The sequence below is a fragment of the Mizuhopecten yessoensis genome, unplaced genomic scaffold (assembly GCF_002113885.1).
Source record: "Mizuhopecten yessoensis strain PY_sf001 unplaced genomic scaffold, ASM211388v2 scaffold10327, whole genome shotgun sequence".
NCBI lineage: Eukaryota > Metazoa > Mollusca > Bivalvia > Pectinida > Pectinidae > Mizuhopecten > Mizuhopecten yessoensis.
Window position 1 is genome coordinate 190,865 of NW_018408491.1, and position 22,481 is coordinate 213,345.

Here is a 22,481-nt window from a genome sequence, read left to right on the forward strand (position 1 = left end):
TTATCCGTAGTTATAGGGCTTTTGCAACCAGCCAATATCTTTCTCAACTCCATGGGGAGCATACAGTCGGTGCTGCCATTACGGCGCTCACAGCTAGCATTCAACAATTCTAGCACTGCCCAACCACGTACTCATTTACAGCTGAGTAGACTAGAACAAGCGGAGTAAAGTATCTTGCTCAAAGATACAACAACGTGCCGTGACGTGACTCGAATTCGCAACCCCTCGGTCACGAGTCGGGCGTCCTACCACTAGAATACCGTGCCTCCTTATCAGGCGCTAACAACTAGTCTTATGGCACCTGGGTAATATGTCCCTATGCGTGTATTCCTGCGTGTGTGCTGGAGATGTATTGTGTTCTGTTTGTAGCAGGGGCCGTGCTTCCAACGGTATCATTTATAGTGCCACCTCATTTGAATGCTACAGCACTGATACTGCAACATCCATCCCAGACAATTTTATACTCCACATGGGTTGTTGGAGTTATGTGGGCAGGAGAAAAAATACTTTCTCTGAAAATTCCTTGCATACGACGACTTCGGGGATAGAAACCCGACCGCCTGCGTGTAAGGCCGGAGTGTTAAAATTACTCGACCATCCGGCCACAATTTAGGGAATAACCTAAGATGTGGATGATAAGATAGAATGCACTATGTCATGTTTTTACAATCCAAATGTTATCAATTGTATCAGAGGGAGGTAACTAAACAAACTTTCTAACATTTATTATCAAAACAGTTTTTAAGTGGTCGTACTTACAGATATAATATCAGATACATGTAACCACTTAACCCCTTCACCCAACACTTAGTTGTTTCCCTCCGCTATTCATCGTTTGTCAATAACATATTTAAAGTGTCGCCATGTAGACAGCATCCAATGATACACCCATCTCCGTTTTTATGAGCAATAAATACTTCCTCATAGATGTAAAATAGTATGCATGTATCATTCCCCAAGTACAGTATACATCTGGGCGACTTTTATAGAGCTTAACACATATCTACCCAACACGAATGTATTGAAGGCGCTAACTTTTATCTCCAGGCAAGGTAAAATCACTAGGTGTAAACTCTTTAAGTAGCCATTGTAAGTCAGTTTTAGTCATTCTTATTTTGAGACAAATTTAATGAGAATGCACTAAAAGCTTGATTTATTATATTTGAATTTTTGAAAATTGACACATTTCTTGTTATTAGGTATTATTTATCAACCATGACTGCTTTATCAATGAATAAGATCATCCATCAGTCAGAAAAGTCAATTTTGCGTAAATTCTGCTTTAAAAAACATGTTTATTTTAAATAACAAAACTCTAGAATGATCAATTAGGAATATTTCGCCATGTCGGCAAAATACTTTAAATGTCTAATTTTACCGACCTTAAACACATTGACAATGAAATAAGTTTTGTAAACTGGAATAACAAACTCTGCATCAAATATTATCTTATTAATTTTAGGATTGCAATGGAGTCGTTGTGTGAAAAGCTATTTAAATCGGTATTCATTCTACCATATGTTGCTGGAAATTACCGGAGGCGGCAAAATGGATTCTGGAATTATGACTGTACAATCTCGTCCCGTGTTTTGTTCCTGATCATCGTCGCTTTAGTGATAGTGTTCACCGCCAGCAAAGAGTTAAAAACTCATGTCGAAGTTCGGTTGGGATTCATCCTGCTTCTCCTGTCAGTTCTGATGATCTGTACAGTTTTCGCTTTGTGTCGCCTTGGGCGTTTGGTACAGAAACACGGCCTCCAATCCGTTGTTTCTGCAAGAAGACACATAAGCACTCCGAAGCTTCAGATGATATTCTTGTGGGTTTTTGGACTGGGTTCGGCACTCTATTGTGCCTTATTTGTTGGAAAGCAAATCGAGTGTTCAGCATATTCTTCTGGAGGATTTTATTGGAATGTTTTGTTGTCTTTCAATATCATATTGATCCTATCGATAATCTCTGAAATGATTTTCCTCACTTACTTTTCACCATATCAGCTGAAACAGACTTCTGCAGTGAATTTCTCTTCATTTTTTTTATTAACTGCAAATATATCTGTAGTACTGTATATATATCTCATGAAAGATACATTTTTGTACGCGATAGAAATCTATCCTGAAGGTCATTTCATATCCTGCATAGAAAGCAACAGTACAATGACTATCCTCATGCATAAATCAAAACAATTTTTGAGCCCAACTTTTGTGGAATATGCCTTTTTATCAATAACAGTAGTTGTCGAAATATGGTCACCTACTAAAGTGCACCAACCTGATACCAGATCAGCTCACGAGGGAATAAATGACATAGAAAATTCGGAACAGAATTCCTTATTTGATGAATTTGACAATGGGAATTCAGAGCGAAGATCTCTCCTTCATGCAGTTGCCAATGACGAGTCACAACAGGCATGTCTTCGACAGGCAGCGATCGAACCTTATCATTCCGAAAATGGCGAAAGACGAAAAGTATCCCACATAATAACGCTGGTTGGAAGTTTAACTGCAGGACTGGGACTTGTCATTTGTTATACAGCACAAGCTATGGATAAAGGAAATATAGAAAATATTCGATACGCCACTGAAATTTATGAATTAACATTAATTGTTGTAATGGTGCTTGTGATCTTTGTTGGATTCTATTGTTTGGTGCATTCCTGTAATCTTGACAGATCAGCTCAACCGTTGCGGCCTGGGGACTATGTGTACTTACTGTCAGCATTTGGTGCAATTATGTTTCATATGTATGAAGTGATAGGTGGTGACGTTTCCTCCGATTCGTCCGGTAGTGTCTTTTTGTTTAAAAGTATCGTAAGCATATTCCAGGATTATCTACAAATTGTGTTTCTACTCCAGGCGAATCGATGTAAGAAATCGCGATCAAGCGTCGTTTTACTTGAATCTGTTTTTATATTTACTTCGGTAATTAATCTAATATACTGGTTTAACAACAGTTTTCTTAAAGCTGAATTTCCAAGTACACGCATACTCGAAAATGACCACTTTTCTAAGGAAGTGTTGGATTTAGTGTATAAAGTGTTATTACCCGTATTAGTTTTCTTTAGATTCACTTCCTTTTTAGAATTTTATGCAATTTTGGAGGAATATAAACACTAAACATAATGCATGCTAGGATATATTGTATTTTGGAAGCTTTGCGATTACGCGGTGGCCGAAGATACAATGTCTTTGTCGTGTGTTTCAACAAAATGTGACAAACTGCATTATTCTACTTCAGCTTTATAAAAGCGTGTCTAATTCTGACACTGGCCCCTTAACAAACATCATGTCGCCCTCACGCGCTCAAGTTTCCCTGATCATATTTTATCTTATTCGGATCCTCTCTAGAAAAAGGGCAAGAGCCACTACAACCTAGTTCCTAATGACGGAAGCACATCTTAACAATAGCGCGGTAAGCTAAGCATCTCTACTATTGTTTTGTTTTCTTTGTTTTTGTTTCATAGTTTCAAAAGTATAATATTTATCGCCCTTACTTATCGCCCTGTTTGAAACATGATTAATCAAGGAAACCACAAAATCGGGGTTTCCTGTAGTTGGGGCAATTAATGTATAATATAGATTTTGTATAGAAAAAGACACTCGAGATAGAGCTACAGAAAAAAACTTCAATGCATGTATTATGTATGTCTGTAGTTAAAACCGACTCTCAAAAAATGAATAATGCCATTTGAAAATTAATTATGATGTATGTCTATCTATAGACAATCAAGTCCGTTTGTGTTAACTGTAAGTACATATAATTAGAATTGCCAAAATGTGAGTCTTGTTCGTCAAAATATATATTCTCACAGAATGAGGTGAATCTGTTTACACAATATATGCATTTGTCTTGCAATGTACGTTTAGTTTTATGACTCGTGTGTTACATCCAAATATATGTACATAGTAATGTATTGTGTACAACTTTATATATAGTTCAATTGATATATTGTGTACAACTGGATGTATGTTTCATTAGTTTTATTGTGTACAACTTTTTGTATGGTTCATCAGATGAATTGTGTACAACTTTATGTATGGTTCATTAGATGAATTGTGTATAACTTGATGTATAGTTCATTAGATGAATTGTGTACAACTTTATGTATGGTTCAATAGATGAATTGTGTACAACTTGGTGTATGGTTCAATAGATGAATTGTGTACAACTCTATCTTTAGTTCAATAGATGTATTGTGTACAACTGGATGTATAGTTCATTAGTTTTATTGTGTATAACTTGATGTATAGTTCATTAGATGTATTGTGTATAACTTGATGTATGGTTCAATAGATGTATTTTGTACAACTTGATGTATAGTTCAATAGATGTATTGTATTCGTCTTGATGTATCACCATAAATCAGTTTTGAATGAAGACTCAAGTCAGTACCATAAGACTATTTAAAAGATTTGGAATGTATTGTATTGTTTCACAATTATAAATACTTGATATTTAGATTTATAACTGAAATAGACTAGATATATCATATTCGTCTGTTGATAAATATCCTTTACACAACTATTTCAAGCTGATTTTCAATAAACGCAACGTTTTTGATTGGTAAAAAAGATGGGATATGTGAATTAGACCCGATGTTGTCGAATACGATGTAAGAACCGAGGCTTTCCTAGGGTACGTATCTGACGGTGTCTCAGAGTTGAATCTGAGTATTTTACACGTGGATACAATAGATTCTTTCTACACCTAAAATCGAATCCGTTGAGGATAGAGATATCATACAGCAGAACGTGACTCACGTTTTTATACATATTTATGTCTTCTTAGATTAACATATGGGGCTAATAATTTTCTATCACTATCGTTCCTGCTTACCAACTCTCAGGTCCTCCAGTAAATGGCACAAGTGTCGGTCGACAACTTCTGACAATTTGATTGACTAACATTCTGAACAGTGGATCGTGGTGATGTGAGGATTGGCGCCATTTGACGTTGTACTTTCTCATTATTAATCTCATGTGTTATGTTAATCGATGTTTTATTTGACAAGAAGTTAACATTACAGATATGCATCAATGATTTAATCGACCGTGTAAAATATTTGAAATTTTGTTAGATATAAGGAGCGTTTAGAGTTGTTAACAAAGCTCCAATATGTTTATTAAAAAAATCATCATCTCAAAAACAATTTTCTTTGGCTTAATGTTCTTTTGTAAAAACAATGGTATCAACTTTTCGGTCATGTCATTATTTATCATGTTTATTTCGTTTAATATGTACATTTAAAAATGAATCCTGTTCTGTGGAGGTAAAGTATAACACTTACTAGTATAAACCTGAATTCTTCTTGAGACAAATGTAACGAACTTGCATATTCAAATTTGTTTCTAGACTCATTCCTGAGCAGAGGATGAATTTAATTGTGATAATGTTTCGGACTCGTGCAAGTCTAACACAGCGGAAGGTGCAAAAGCATTTGACTTCATTACTGTCTGTATGACGTCATCCTGGTGAAATAAGAATAGACCATATAAGTACATGTTTATTTCAATCGGAAGCCTCTGAAACAAATTGGAAACAACATATACCTTATATAAACTTCTTCCCGCACAAAAGTACTGATAGTCATACGCCAACTTCAGAATTCAGGAAGAAAATATCCCTTTAGACTCATTAGTAGGTATATTGAGTCCAATTTCAGTAGAAATGTATATGTATATACATACAAGTCAAATCTGTACCTTTGATGCCTTTTCCGATGAAGGTACATATACCTTGTTTCTATGTATAAAAATAGCTATGTTCAATCAAACATATATTTAATTTATTTCTTTACAGCTTTTTAATAAAACTAACGTGAAGTTACTAGTTATTTGTGGTGCGATGAACATTTCCTATCGCGCACAGCATGTTGTATACTTAAAATGTAGATGTATTTTGTGCTCTTGAACTATTAATAGTTTAAAGAATCAACACACTTGAGTGCTGCTTCCGGTTTTTCCGAAATGATCTCAGACAAATTCAAAAAACTTCGGACAGACAGCACGTAGGTGTTTTAAGCGCAGTACATTCTATATAATGCTATTTCATATATACATTTTGTATATATAAAGAGGTTTGCGTTCTGTTTAAATACTACTTTCCCAGGGAGGGTCACACACCCTTTAATTATTAACATCAATTAGATTTTATTAGTGCTTACACGTTCCCATATTGAAATACTTTTGTGTCATTTTTTTTCAAACATATGCTCTATAATTTCCAAAACAAAAGCTATGCCCTATTAACAGCTAAGTTCATTTAAGGACGTGCCTCCATGTGTGTAGTGTATGCGTAGATGGATGTAGGAGACGGGGTATGTTGGTGTGCTAGCCTCCTTGTGAAAGCGCGGATCTGATTCTGATGCCGACTTTATAGTGTTATCTCACTGAAATACCATGCCGAAGGCACTCAGCACAGCATTCTGCCCGGTTACATTATACTGACAACGGGTGAACCAGTTGTTGCCATTTCCGTAAATGCCGAACGTTAAACAGGGAATAACAACTACCATTTTAAAGGACTTTGGTATGTCCCGGCCTGGGAACAGAACCCATTTCCTTCCTCACCTGGGCGAGCGCTCAACATTAAAACCAAAAATGAGGTATTGTTAAGCGATGTAGTATTGAGAAAGATCCCAAATATTGCAACAGGTGCAGGAAATTCCCAATTCTGCACGGGGTTCATACATTAGTCGCCTCCTACGAAACATGCAGTGGGTAACAGCAGGTGTATTCTTTTCTCGAATCCCGACCTGCAGGGGTGTTCACTGAATGTAGCACATGGAGAGATTAACTTGAGTAGCTGCACTTAACAAGTCGATCGTATGTGTCATAAAAGTGAAAATTCCTCTATTCTCTGCCGGGAAAGGGGAGTTATATTGTAAATAATGTGTGATTTATACATTATTTATGTCTTCTGTTATGCCCAAACATATGGATGTTCACCTATATTTCACACAGGTACCAGACACCGCACAATTTATATTGATAGTGAAACAGTCCGTTCTGCGTTATTTCTACCATATTTTATTTGTTAAAAATCGTTATATATTACTGTGGAGTTTTTCAAATAAAAGTGTTACAGATTTTGAATTATCATAAGTCCATTGCATCATTTCTCTGATAAATAAAGTATATTTACAGTTGTTGCTTAATTCAGCATGGTACTCTTTCGATATGTCATTTTTGTTTATTCATAGTGTAAACTCAATATCAATAACATTATTATTAAATGCTTAATACATGTCACATATTGGTAACTGTCCACCTTTTAATTAAAAAGAAGTTATATATTCTCCGTCAGTCTGCTATAGCTTTGACATACGTTTTTATTCAGCAGATGCAACAAGGTTACTCAGCTGATGAAATATTTACTTCATTCTCGTTTTCAATTCAAATCGTGTTGAAAAATGCATTCAAATTATAACTCACATTATAGTTTTTAGCTCACCTGCCCGAAGGGCAAGTGAACTTATGTCATGGTCCGTCGTCCGTCCGTCCTCGTCCGTCAACTTTTCCTTTGAACAACTTCTTCTGAAGAACGGACAGGCCTAAAGTCATGATATTTGTCTGAAAGCTTTGTTGGTAGGACCCCTACAAAGTTTGAGAACGAAAATGACCTTGACCTACTTTCAAGGTCACAGGGGTCAAATATGTCAAAATCTTCAAACGACTTCTTCTGAAGAACTAAACGGTATAGAATCTTCATATTTGGCTGATGGCTTCCTGGAATGGAGTTTAACAAAGTTGGAGAACGAAAATTACCTTGACCTACTTTCAAGGTCACAGGGGTCAAATGTGTCAAACACTTCAAACTACTTCTTCTGAAGAACTGAAAGGTATATAATCTATATATTTGGCTGGTAGCTTCCTTGGATAGTGCCCAACAAAGTTTGAGAATGAAAATTAGTTTGACCTACTTTCGAGGTCACAGGGGTCAAATATGTCAAATGCTTCCAACGACTTCTCCTGAAGAACTGAAAGATATAGAATCTTTATATTTGCTTGATGGCTTTCTGGGATAGAGCCTAACAAAGTTTGAGGATGAAAATGATATTGACCTACTTTCAAGATCACATGGGTCAAATGTGTCAGACACTTCAAACGACTTCTTCTGAAGAACTGAAAGGTATAGAAAATTAATAGTTGGCAGGTGGCTTCCTGGGAAAGAGACAAACAAAGTTTGTGAATGAAAATGACCTTGACTTACTTTCAAGGTCACAGCAATCAAATATGTCAATTCTGAAGAATTAAAAGGCATACAATTTTAATATATAATATAGTAGCTTTAAGGAATAGAGCTAACCAATTGGAAAAGGAAAATGACATTGACCTACTTACAAGGTCACAGGGGAAAATATGTCGAGCAACTTCTGAAGAGGAATCAAAAAGCATAGAATCTTATAATAATATTTTGCTGGTAGTTTTAACAGATGGAGCCAACAAAGTTTGCGAGGGAAATATTTTTAGTGCAATATAATATTTAATGAGAATATTTTGCTATGACTGCTTAAATATTCAGGTGAGCGATACAGGCCCTCTTGGGCCTCTTGTTTTAAATCTAGCATGCAACATTATACATGTACATGTTATTTATTGAAAAGAAGATAATTCGAATTATGTTAAAAAGTGCATTCAAATTATAATTCTCAAATTGCTTTCTTAAAGTCTGTGTAATGTCATCCATTGAACATTATACATTTACATATAATTATTAAAAAGATGATTTCTCGTTAAAACATAAAATTAACGATATTTATAGCCAAGGGACCATTACTAAAAGTATATGGGAATTTGCATCAAATGATGATATTTGAAAGGAGATTGATAAAGGGATTCTATATCAGCAACTAGTTCTATCAATAATTTATTAATAAATTAAATCCCATATCCCTTTTATCACATCAACAAGAATCATTTCGAGAAATATTTGTGAAGAAAGCGTTATCTCTGACTTGCGTCAAGTCATCAAAAACATAATTTTGATCATAGATTTTCAACATGTTACCTGATCATAAGACGGGTATTTTCTACACAAAGGAATATATGGACGGCAGCATCGCATGCACTGCAGAAGTAATGGTATATGCATGAGAAAAAAATGATAATCGACCAAATCTGTTTAATGTCCTTACATTAAAACACATCTGGAACATGCATAATACTCAAATCAATTTGAAAGAGGGCGATTTCCGTAACTAACGTTCTTCAAGTGTGTGTTATATCACAGTTTCTAAATTGTTGTGCTTACAGAAAACATCTTATGACACATGCATTTCCGTGGTTTTCCGACCTATAATAACTTCCGCATAAACGCTTAATAGATTGAAAATAGACTTTCACTTGTGTAAGGCATTACAACGCTAAAAGATCATCTTCAGCAAACGAGAAGAATTTTAAGAAAACTAAGGAACAACGGTTACCTACAGGTAAGGTTAAATCACTAAATGCCCGTTTCGGAATGACTTAAGTGAGCGTCGATAGCATTTGGCGACATGAAGTGGCAAAATTTATTTAGATAATAAATCATGTTCGTTTGATTTGTTAAATTTAGGTTTGTGAATGACTAACATCGTGCACTACATTGTAAATATATATTTCAAATGAAACGTTATATTTGTGTATCATGTATGCTTTATCATTTAAGCAAAACAACCAACTGCCATAAAAGGTCATACGTATATGTGAGAGATCTGAGGCAACTCAATTTGTATGGATTATAAATTCCCCATCTTTTATTCTTTTTACTCTTAGCACCAATCATAGATCGTTTTAAGAATGACTTTATATATCTATCCGTCTATCCTACCACGTCAAAAGGAACTGGTGTTATTTTGTGTCTAACATTGTAGCTATAAAGCGACATGACCTACATAATCATTTTTTATAAATAGTATTGTCGTCATCATGATCTCATTTGAAAATGTACTATTTCTTTGTGTGAAATGAAGGTCGATGTTTTTTTTATCATGTTAAGTAGTATGTTTCGCTGTGTTGTTATCATTACTCCTGTTAAAGCTTTGAAAACGTGCCATTACTCGGATTTGACCTAGAACTACATGGAAAGTGTAGTCGATAAAGCAGAAGACGCTGTCTCTTCTGGGACAACTTCTCTTATTAGCCAATGTCTTTACGTTAAATTTTTTCTTTGTTGGTCTTTTGCCAAAATGTATTCTGAATTCTTATTTTTTTTAGCAACAAGACGTGTATGCATATCTTTTCTTGACCCTGAATCAAGTTGTCCTCCTCTGCCATATATACAAATGCTTACGTACTGTCACTAGAAGCGTGACCGTCTTGATATTGCCAACGTAGAATGATTTAGAATTAGAGGATATCTGAATTGCGATACAAAATACAAATGATCTAACGCTTATATTATCACAATGCACATGAAATTAGAACATGTAACTATCGGTATACACAATGATATTACAAATGTTCCAAAATTTTGAATTACAGTTTCGCTGCGTTATAAAATTATCTCATTTATTTTAGGTTTGAGATGGAGTCGTTGTGTGTTAAACTACTGAAATCAATATTCATTCTGCCATTTTGTGCTGGGAATTTAAGAAGGCGCCGAAATGGATTATGGAATTACGACTGTACAATCTCGTCTCGTGTTTTGTTCCTGATCATCGTTGCTGTAGTGATAGTGTTCACCGCCAGCAGAGAGATACAAACACATGTCGAAGTTCGGTTGGGATTTGTTCTACTCCTCCTCACAGTAATCATGTTAAGTACAATATGTGGCATGTGTCACCTTGGATGGTTGGTACAGAAAGACGGTCTCCTATCCATCGTTTCCGCTAAACGCGACACAAGAACACCGAAACTTCAAGTGGTATTCCTGTGGGTATTCGGTATCGGGTCTGGACTGTATTGTGCATTATTTGTCGGGAAACAAATCGAATGTTCAGTACTTACTAATGGAGGATTTTATTGGCATGCTTTATTTTATTTCAATATCTTATTAACTATTTCCATTTTCACGGACTTGATTTTTCTTTCTTATTTTTCGCCGTTTGAACTAAAACAAACAACTTCAGTTAATTTTGCTATGTTTATTACTTTAACTGCAAATGTAACTGTAATACTATATATTTATCTTTTGGATGGTACACTTTTATTTGTGAAAATAATCGACCCTGATGTTCAGTTGATTTCCTGTATAGACAACAACAGTACAATGACAATTCTTCTAGACAAATCACGACGATTTCTAGCGCCAACTTTTGTTGAGTTCGCCCTTCTATCGACAACATTACTTCTTGATATTTGGTCACTTACTCAAGTTTATCATCCTGATAGCGGATCAACTAGCATCGAAATAAATGACAGAGATAATTCGGAACAGACAACCTTTATTCAAAGCGCTGACAATCAGGACTCGGAGCAGATATGTCTTTTAAGTTCAGTTACATGTACCAATGATGATCCGAATCAAGCATATCGTCAGCATGCAGCGATCGAACCTTATCATTCCGAAAATGGCGATAGACGAAAAGTATCACAGATTGTAACCTTGGTTGGCAGCTTAACTGCAGGACTAGGACTTGTCGTTTGTTATACTGCACAAGCCATGGCTATGGAAAACATAAAAAACATTCGATACGCAACTGAAATTTATGAATTAACATTAGCAGTTGTAATGGTGCTTGTGATCTTTGTTGGTTTCTTTTGTTTGACTTATTACTGTACTCCTGACAGATCAGCTAAACATCTGCGGCCTAGTGATTATGTGTACTTACTATCAGCATTTGGTGTAATTATGCTTCATTTCTATGAAGCTTTGGGTGGTGACGTGTCCTCCGATTCGGCCGGTAGTATTATTCTGTACAGAAGTATAATAAGCCTATTTCAAGATTACCTACAAGTTGTCTTTCTACTCCAGGCGAATCGATGTAAGAAATCTCGATCAAGCGTTGATCTGCTTGAATCGGTTCTGATATTTACAATGATAATTAATATAATATTCTGGTTTAACAATAGCTTTCTTTTAGCTGAATTCCCAAGTACAAGCATACTCGAAAATGATCACTTTTCTAAGGAATTGTTGGGTTTAGTGTATAAAGTTTTGATACCTGTGGCAATATTCTTTAGATTTACATCTTTTTTAGAATTCTATGCAACATTCGAGAAATATCGTTCTCAGGAATAATACATGCAAGAAGATGTGCTCCATTGTCAACCATCTTCTTAAAATTTGTAAAAAGAAGACGTCAGAAAGTTTCATCGGGATTTTAGAACATATTTATATTTTTAGAATGTACAGTAAAACCTCGTCATATTGCCAACATTTACAAATTAGGGCGTTATAAGTAGGTTCGGTGATAAAGTGAGATAATAGTACATGTATAACGAAATTCTTAAGAAAACGAGAAAAAATTAAACATTGAAATATCTGGCGATAAACGAGATAGTAAATGATAGAAATTGGGCGTTACGTCGAGGTTTTACTATAAATATAATGTCTGTCTGTATACCTATTAATTCATGCTAGTTATATCGGGTTTTAAGTAAGTGTATGGGGCCATTTAAATTTAGATTTATCATAACAAATATCTATGTCTGTTCACAATTGCAATCGTACAGCACCATATGACTTTTGATTTACAGCGTTAAAATATATCACAATTGATCATGTTAACGAATTCCCAAGTCATCCATTATACAACAGCCGTTTTTATGAACATGTTCTGACAATTTGATTGGATAAAACCTTGGACTGTGGAACTTGTCAGCTTTACAATTGGCGTTGTAAGACTTTGTGCTCTTCCATCCACTATATAGTGACATCATTCATGGTTAAGTTTTACAAGTGTTAGCTTTACAAACATTTTTAATTAACTCAATTCGATCATCTTTATTTCGAATCTTTGCTGTATAGTTAGATATATATTTGTTAATGTCTGTAAAGAATGTCTTGTCTTAAATTTTTTAATAAAATCAAACTCACAGTAGAAGTTATAAGTTATTTATGGTGCGGCAAACATTTCCTGGTGTGAGAAACAGGCTTGTTCATTTATTGTTTTAAGTATCAGCACACATAAGTATGATTCAGGTTTTTTCCCAAAACAAATCTAAAACTTCCCACATACACTATTAAAGTGTCTCAAGTGCAAAATTGTATACGTGTAATTATATCAGAGATTGAATTGACTAATGAAGTAACGGTGACACGGTTCATTCATGTAATAATCTAATGTTTGTAGTGGATTTTTCTTACATACAAGAACAGAAGTTTAACAACACAAAGGGATAACACTACAACTGTGTTTAATGAAACTGACCGAAACAGCTGATAAATAGTCGATAGGTAAGTCGCGGTGACTTTCTTTTTCAATAGGCATAACTGTGTTACCTGTGTGTCTCAATTAACATAATCACCACGCGATACTACATATCGATATATGTTGATCATGGTTCACAAGTATATTGACGTCGAGACAGAAGTATAAGTTTGAAGTTCATAACTTGTCCCTCTCTGGCCATCTCTCAAGCATCAAAACATCTTCCACGGTATTGATGAAGTTTGAAGAAAACCTAGGATGCAGATCACCAGGTAATTGACAGACACTCATAGGGAAGGCCCTAAAGAATACCAAATCGTATGTAGAAGATATTGAATTGTTTATCGTTGAATACCATACATATTTAATTAGCTTAGCAGAATACAGATATTGTTTACGACTGAAAATATCGGTATATTCTAGCATACTAGTGAATGAAATATGGTTTCCAACTGGAACAAAATTAGACTTTCTATTTATTACATTTTTCAAATGTAAAACGACAAATTGAATATTGCTGCATCAAAGACGTTCGAAAATTACCTTTAACAGAGCCGATAAAACAATAAAAGAAATATGAGTAGATGTTATAATTGTGGACTTAAATGTGTTTATTTCCTCAGTCTTTTGGGACCCTAGAGATTGATCACAACTGCTGCTTGATGTCCACCTCAGACATCTGTGATTCAACCTGTGAAATATCCCGAGTTATCATTTCATCCATAATTGTGTTGCATCAATAAATAAAAAATGAAATTAAAATACAACTATCAGTAAGTTATTATTTATAAGACGTCCTCTGCATTAATATGAAATTTCTTTAGAAATAAATATCAAACAGTCGTGTTCGTGTATATGGTTATATAAATCTGCAATACCTGTTGCACCCATTATGATATTACTATATAACATAGTTTAAAACAGATCTTACAGGTCAAAGGCAAGTAACTCACAATTTCTGTTATACCATATCGCGTGGTTACCGTGTAATGCGTCATCTCAAATATAGATTTGAATGTTGTCTTCTTTAATTTGACGGAAAGATACTGCCATCACTTTGTCGAGGTCGTCTACAGCAGCAAACGTTTTCCATCACATGAGACAACAAGTGTCTTATTTCTTTGAGTGTATTGTTTATGTCTGTTACCTCCTCTATTGTCTTTCTTTCGTAATCGTCTCCCTGAAAATAAATGTCAGCTTCATGTAGCGAGGTATTCAAATACATCATTTAAATCATCGCGCGTAATGCCCGTGTTACGGAATGTATGTGTGTGCACGTTCAGCACGGACCACCTGTCCATATCCCAGTCACCACCGTCTCCCTACTACACTCTGACTTTACCTCTCGACGGTATCCAGTCACTACTTACTTTGGATGATCTTTGCAAGTGTTTATGTGTGTCAGTATACAAAAATATAATTTCAAACATGATAAGCAGTCGTCATATTTCATCATCGTATATCCTTTTTTTCGTATTGTGAGCGATATGTGTGTGTGATTACGTATGTTTATTTATTTCATAGGTGTATTTGTCAACGACAGAGAACGAATACAGCTAACATTTACTGGAACTGCGTTTGAGTTGTTCTTAATATTAGAACCTACTCTTTTGTCAATAACTGGTGAATGATGCCCTGATTGTTGCAGCAACGTACTTAAAGAGCACAACTTAATCCGCCTGGTCTTCTTTGATTTATTTTGTGACCGGACTGAGCAATCTCGAAAAAAAGAGTAAAGGGAGACTAACAAGGGTAGTATTTCTTGATTCAAAGTGGTCGACTTCCTTTTTTGACGGCAAGTGGGATTTTTTCTTTAAACAGCAAATATGCAATCGATTGTAAAAAAAAACAACATAAATTCGTCACGGGATTCCCCTCATTAGTTAAGGCCCCTCTAAATTTGTAATTACATTGTACTCCATTAGGGAGTGCTATTTTGCTTTCGTATCTAAAACCATATTCGTATTTTGCATATACTGTGTTATTATACCATCCATAAAAAGTCCAGCATTCAGTCAGCACAAAATAAGTAAAATAATGAAATGACTTCCCTAAACGATTTTAAAGGACTCTGCCTATATATGCGATTCTCTATTTTAACATTTAAATGTAAATGTTCAAGCCTGAATACTTATATTGCATATAACATTCAATCTAACCTTATTAAGATAACTTCACTTCAATGGGCGTTACTACAGGTGGAGTGGGAGACGTAGCATAGCCTTTTGCAAGTCATGTTCCTGTAAGCATTGATAGCTTCATCATTGAGGTGTTGTGTGAAAAGGGTATTGTCTAAATCATTGCTATCTTTACTATACAGCATTACGTGTTCAGTGAAATGTAAGCATTGTCAACTTTGCTACATTGGTACATGTGAACAATGTAACCTTAATTTACATATCCTTAGTAAGTATATCACTACGCATGCGTGGTTAAGATATTGGATTTCCCAAAGTAAAATTAACTTCCTGTTTCCTTTATTACAATAGAGCAAACGCACTGTGTGATTTCTAACTTAATAACTAGTTACTTTACTCTATAATGCGGTACATATCTACTAACTAACCACCCACCGACATTGTATGTACACTACATGTAAGACCGTAGTCAATGACTGGGTCTTCGTAACATGTATACTTAGCGCATCCCCTTCCACGTCATTAAACATATCATACATGAAGTGTTGAAGACCTATATTGTCCTGCTTATCTGGCGAAGTCTACATAATTAAGGGATTTTTTTTTTTTACTTCTATACAAGGTAAGGTATTTCGAATCATCATAGAATATTTAAGGAATCAAAATGTTTTAAAATGATATGATTATTCTTTAGTGCATTATAAATGTGTATTAAGATTATTTACACTGCATTGCATAAAGTATCCGTAAATTTATTCATGGAGATAATAGCAGTAGATCGTTCATGATCAAACGGACTAACTGACTGAAACACACAGGTAGGCACGCTCACACACATGTACACAGGAACACCCTTAAACAAACATTCACAAATAAACACGCTCAAACGTCAATAAGGGCACGTTGTAAGATGTACGGTGTACTTATGAAATTCAACTCCTTAATTATCTTCATTGTATTGAGAAAATTGTTAGTCATATTTGAAATAGGATGGAAGGTGGGTAAACTCCAAACTTTTATGAATTTCGAAAATTATAGAAATGGTGGTAAAATACAGACAGTGGTTTATGTACGATTATTCAGTCTTACCTGTAGTAGGTGTATACGCTGTATGAAAGGGGGTGTTCACTATTCGTGAGCATCGAGGATGTAAAATTAAACAAAGATACAAAAGAAAAAGAATTTATAATTTTGAATAGCGAAAATCCGGTTGTTTGTCTGTCTGTCATATCTAACACACAGTCACTCAAGGACGTATACTCTCCATCCTATTATTAAATGCTGTATAAAAAAAATGCTGTTTATTATTATTATTATTATTATTATTATTATTATCCTAGTTCAGCCTTGGATATGAACTATTTTATGACGTCATTTGCACCTAGTTCTCAAGTGATACTACAAATTAGCTATATCTAATATGTTACCGATTCATTGCATGTTCTGCATTCAGCGTTATGACGTATGGGTTGAAATATATGACACTGGTTTATCTGAAGCAGAGTTGCGTTTTCGCTGTTAGTGTTATTACACAAGTTACACCCTGTTGAGTAATGTGTACCGCAATATTGTTGATTTGTTTAAATACATAATTGCTAATATTAACCTTTAAAAGACAAACAAATATTGCTTTATAAAATATCATTACCGTGAGGGAAAACAGGGGCTAGGAGTTGTCTCAACTCGATTTTCTTTTCTTTTTATTTTAAATTATACGTTCCTTACAACTTTTTATTTTATTTCACAAGCATGTTGATAAATGGAGAATAGCCAGGGTAAGGGTTCATGAGTTCAATTCTCCTGAACAAATAGTGTCCTCTGTCTCTTTCATACATTATTGACGCATAATTTACTTGACGTCATGCTATCATCATTTATTTGCATATTATTCAATACAATTTGTTGTTGATTTTCTTTATCATGCCTTCTTCTGTTTTACCCTTACAACGCTCATCACCACTCAAGCTCCTCGCTATATGACGTACTTAATGATTTTTGTTTTCCGCTTTTGAAAATATCAGCTAAATAAATATTCCGTACCTCAAAACAAAGACTGCTTGCCAATGAAATTAACTGACAAACAATAAACTACTGAAATGCTAAACGCTAGTGTTCATCAGGCAAATGGTCCTATGTTAAAAGATCTGACTAAGATTTTTCCAGTCCTTTCAATGAGAATAAATTAAAGATCAATTTCGATAATGACGTGAAATGTCATTATTTTTTCAAGCATAGGTTAAAAATCAAGATAATAGCATGTTTCAAGAAGATTGAATCAGAACGGCATAACGCAAAAAAAGTTGTTTTTATGAATACTGAGGCCACAATGCATCTACATCTTGCGTGTTAAGTCACTATGCATCGTGCACACATGCCTTGTCTGGTCGAAGGTCACGTGCATGGAGCAATGCAGTATATCAACCAATGAATACGCCTTCATTCTCTTCATGGCAATTTTGCACAAAACGAACGTATTCATAAATAAAACACTACGATATCAATACAGTTTAAACGAATACAAGGAAATGATTTTAAAAAAAAGGATTTTCATGTTTTACCACATATATTATAGACTGTATGATTTTGTTCACAGTACGTTCTTAAGTGACCCTATATGTTGATAGGACGTTAAACCCTGTACAACCAACTGTTTACAGTTTTAGCTGACAGTACTAAAAAGGCACCGCCTTAGTTTAATGCATACACCTCTATGTCTGACTCTAAAAAGTTGTGTAATATTTACGGTAATATGTTGTTTGTTTTTATTCTAAGCCAACAAATGCAAGTACATTGAAACATATAATTTCCTTACGGCATCGGGGGAAAACACTAAAACAAAATTGAACAAAGGAAAAACATCACACTTCCCTTTTGTCCATCAAACATCTTCATGTATTAGTTACCATATAGTAAAGCCCATTTTAAAAATGGTACATACCTGAAAACCATTTGGACTTAAAATCAAGAACATATTTATTACATATCATCAAGCCATAATCTTACATTTCAATTTCATAATTTCTTTTCACGTAAGCTCTCTAAAACTATTTGTTTATGATGTATATCTACCAAATGTTGCGTAGTATTCCATAAAAGAAGTGAATCGAAAGTACATTGACACGGGAAGTAAAACTTGATACATCAAAGGAAATATTTCCTTTGTTAGTATGGCATTTGTAAGTATCCGTGTACTGGAAAATTCATAAAGGAGAAAACTATCGTTAAACCAGAGGATAAAGTTGCTTATCATGATAAATATCAGAATTGATTCAAGAAAAGCGACATTTGAATGAGGGTCAGATTTTTTACAACGGTTTGCATACATCAAAAATACGACCTGGAGATAGTCTTGGAAAACGCTAAGGATGCTTGTAGCCATATATATATTTGCTGAATGATCGGAAGACACATCACCTACTATCCCTTCAAACATATGCATCATGATCATACCAAACGCCGATAGCAAATACACATACTCCCGAGATTTCAAACCTTTCGCTGAACTGTCAGGAGTACAGTAATTTACCAAACAAAAGAATCCAGCAAGTATCACTATCATCATTACAAGTTTTAACGAAAATTCATATGTTACAGCAATGAAGCTAATACTTTCTATTTTTTCTGTGTCCAACGCCATCGCGACGTAACACACAACAAGACCGATACTTGTTGTTAAACTCACAGCCAGTGTTATCAAATGGCACACCTTCATTTTGCCTTGATTTCCGGAAATCGGATGCTCAACTGATGTGAGATCGTAAGGCAGAGATATCAACTCCGTAGTCCCTCTCTCCGTGTACGATGATCCTATATCAGAATAATGAATTTCCGTGGGTGACCATATCTCAAGAATTATGGCAGCTGAAAGAAGACCATGCTCCACAAATGTTGGATCTAAAAATTTCCGTAATTTAACCCTTAGAAAAGTCATTGTAGTATTGTCTTTTAAGCAGGAACTTAAACTCGCTTCATAGTCAATGTTTATTAAATACGAAATTGTATCGCCCATCAGATAGATGTACAAAATCACAGATATATTAGCGGTTAACAGCAATAGCATAACGTAATTCACCAAAATAGTCTGTTTCAGTTTGAATGATGAAAAGTAAGTGATGAAAATCAGTTGTGAAAATAGGCAAAAGATCAATAAGATATTGAACCAAAGTAATGCATTCCAATAGAATCCTCCAGAAGAACACTCGATCTGCTTGCCAACAAATAAAGCACAATACAATCCCGATGCCAGACCGAAAACCCACAGGAATATCACTTCCAGTTTTGGTGTATTGGAGTTTCGTCTTGCAGCAACAACGGATTGGATGCCTTGTTTCCGAACAAGGCATCCCATAATATAGCTCCCAATCACCCCAGAGACCATAAGTAATGACAGAAGAATTGTGACAAATCCCAATCGAAGATTCATATGTGTTGGTATCCATTTGGTGGCGGAGAATACTATCACTATTGAAAGAACGAGCAGGAACAGAACACGGGACGAAATGGTACAATCATAATACCAGGATCCATTCTGTCGTCTTCGGTAATTTCCAGCTGCGAACGGTAGAATGAATATTGACGTCAACAGCTTTCCCAACCAGGAATTCATGGTCAAGTAAACACTAAAAGAAAAATATAATAGAAACAGTTTCCTTTTGGAATATTGAGTATTCCTTTACATAATGCCATTGTGAAATAATACGGATGTATATGTTATCGTTTTGGTTTACGATATGGTATTACATTCATAACAGGTGGTCAATATGATGCCATAGGATTGTACAAGATGGATATATAAGTTCTGTTTTATAACTTATTGAGAAATTTATACTATTAAATGCATATATGATATAGACAATTGTTATTCTGAGCGTATGTGTTTGAAAATTGACATCATAATGATATCTGTGAGAATTGGACACTCAAAAGTTTAGACCGTGGCATTTTAATCTGTATACTATTGATTTCCTTGTTATCAGTAAAATTTACGGAATTTAGAACTGCAATAAAAAACGTATACAAAGTTTCACGGAAACAGCAGACGAATCTAAGGGGACATAATAAAATTCTACGGTCCCAAATACAATCAGAAATGAAACGAGGCATAGGTTTTACTACACATATAACGTAGTGATACTTTGTCAAGGGAACGTAGAATTTCATATATAATAACAGTCGACAATCCTGTCTGGATTTCAACATTGAGTTCTATATACCCATCAGGGATTCCCATTCACTTAAAATCTGTTAACACTTCCTTGTTCTGATTTGGTATATAATAGTTAAACAACTTACAAATATATAGATTTTATCATACATACTCGAAAAGACAGGCGTTGACAATAAAATGAATGCATGAACCCTTGTTTAAACTTAACTCAGAATATTGATTTTTGAGACGACATAAGACATATTATCTATAGGCTGTATATGTGTATGTGAGTGTGTAGGGGTAAGGGGGTGGCGGTTGGGAAAATAACTTTACCAACGAACACAAACCAAAGCATTGATGTAAGTATAAACAAATGTCTCCGATTAAAATGAAAGTTGATCGTAGGACTCTCACATATTATTTCACCTTTAACATTTTGTAGCCGACACAGTTTGCCAAATACGAAGAACACTGCACCATACAACTGTTTTTGTCCTTCTAGGTCTCCAAGGAGAAATCCAGATTGGTGAAGATGTGTAAAATCCCATAAATATATGAATTTCATAAAAGCGAAAATAAGGACAGGTACGATGTAGACAGTGGTTTATATATGAATAGTAAGCCTTACCTGTGGTTAGCATATACGTCCGCCTTAGTCTAGTACTTGTGATGCTTTGTAAAACACATATAATGAAGTCTTTCCAAATCGCCTTGCCTTATGCTGCAACAGAGAGCATTTACACTATTTATACCCAACGAAACAACAAGGATGTAATATTTTTAAATATATAAATAGTTTTGAATTACGTAACATGTAGTAGCGTGAAACCGTTTTTTGTGTGGTTTGTTACGAGATTATAAAGAATGTGTAAGATGATATATATTATGACGACTGTAAGAACGTCTGTGGTCGTATGTTTATTACATCAAACACAAAAACACCCAATCACAAACACTCACACACTTCAACAGGAGCAAGTGTTAAGATGTACAACGTACCTGTATAAACAACATTTGATATTGCGCCCTATCTAACTAACATAAGCCACTCTAAAGCGCTTTAGAGTACATAGATATACAATTTTATACAGTCAATACAGTTAGCATATATATCAATCAATACAATATTGAGGAATTCGCAGGATCTGCCTTATCAGGCGCTAACTACTAGTCCTATGCCACATGGCTATTATCTCCCTATGTGTTTATGCCTGTGTGTATGCTGGAGATGTATTGTGTTCCGTTTGTAGTGGGACCGTGCTTCCAAAGGTATCATTTACAGTAGTTCTTGATTCAAACTGGTCGACATCCCTTTTTGACGGCAAGTGAGATGTTCTCTTCGAACAGCAATTACGCAAATGATTGTACACCAAACCATAAATTCGTACCTTTATATTTTGTTAGGAATCATCTGTCCCTTGTAGTTTGAATTATTTCACATAAGGCAATAAAATGGGATAAATATCATTGCTAATTGGTTCATTCTAAATTGTTATATATTGTATGATCATTGTACCAAATGTAGATATCCAACAGAGGTGATAGATATGAGAAATGTTCTCAAACTTCTCTTGTTTGTCATTAATATTTGGGTTTATCCGTGCATATGATCATACCTGAACCTATTTACATTGATATAAAAATGAATAATTGATCAGTTTACTTGATTATATCCAGATGTTGGTTTTTTCCGCCATTTCTCGTGAACTGAATCAGACAGGCCATGTGATTACCTTCAATTGTTTAAGCCCCTCTCCATGTTTAGATGTATTGCACTTCAATAGGGACTGTATCAGTCGAATGATGCGATGAATTCACAGAACATCTTAAATGTCTCTGCCAGCCAAAACTGTTAAAATTGAAATATAATTCCATAAGTCATTCAGTTGTTTTAGAGATATCT

General features: G+C 34.8%; 3 protein-coding genes across 4 annotated transcripts; 2 read left to right on the plus strand and 1 right to left on the minus strand.

Annotated features, from left to right (window-relative positions):
* Window positions 1-965: 965 nt before the first annotated feature.
* On the plus strand, window positions 966-5,135 carry LOC110460131. Its single transcript, XM_021512865.1, has 2 exons — window positions 966-1,052; window positions 1,463-5,135. Exon 2 carries the CDS (start codon window positions 1,470-1,472, stop codon window positions 3,111-3,113), a length of 1,644 nt encoding a protein of 547 aa, XP_021368540.1. The 5' UTR covers window positions 966-1,052; window positions 1,463-1,469; the 3' UTR covers window positions 3,114-5,135.
* A 4,180-nt stretch (window positions 5,136-9,315) lies between these two features.
* Window positions 9,316-17,012, plus strand: LOC110460133. The gene is made up of 2 exons (XM_021512869.1): window positions 9,316-9,427; window positions 10,497-17,012. The coding sequence occupies exon 2, from the start codon at window positions 10,504-10,506 to the stop codon at window positions 12,157-12,159; it is 1,656 nt and encodes a 551-aa protein (XP_021368544.1). The 5' UTR covers window positions 9,316-9,427; window positions 10,497-10,503; the 3' UTR covers window positions 12,160-17,012.
* Window positions 17,013-17,112: 100 nt separating this feature from the next.
* Window positions 17,113-21,357, minus strand: LOC110460135. 2 transcript variants are annotated; one of them, XM_021512872.1, is made up of 2 exons: window positions 21,207-21,357; window positions 17,113-19,980 (listed from the first exon to the last, which is right to left on the minus strand). In XM_021512872.1, exons 1-2 carry the CDS (start codon window positions 21,217-21,219, stop codon window positions 18,482-18,484), a joined length of 1,512 nt encoding a protein of 503 aa, XP_021368547.1. In that variant the 5' UTR covers window positions 21,220-21,357; the 3' UTR covers window positions 17,113-18,481. The 2 variants fall into 2 exon arrangements, with proteins under 2 accessions (XP_021368547.1, XP_021368546.1); XM_021512871.1 differs by having other exon boundaries at window positions 17,113-20,048; window positions 21,207-21,356.
* Window positions 21,358-22,481: the final 1,124 nt, after the last annotated feature.

Excerpts from the sequence above, each read along its gene's own strand:
- LOC110460133 (XM_021512869.1), top strand. The coding sequence starts at position 10,504 with ATGGAGTCGTTGTGTGTTAAACTACTGAAATCAATATTCATTCTGCCA.
- LOC110460131 (XM_021512865.1), top strand. The coding sequence starts at position 1,470 with ATGGAGTCGTTGTGTGAAAAGCTATTTAAATCGGTATTCATTCTACCA.
- LOC110460135 (XM_021512871.1), bottom strand. The coding sequence starts at position 20,035 with ATGAATTCCTGGTTGGGAAAGCTGTTGACGTCAATATTCATTCTACCG.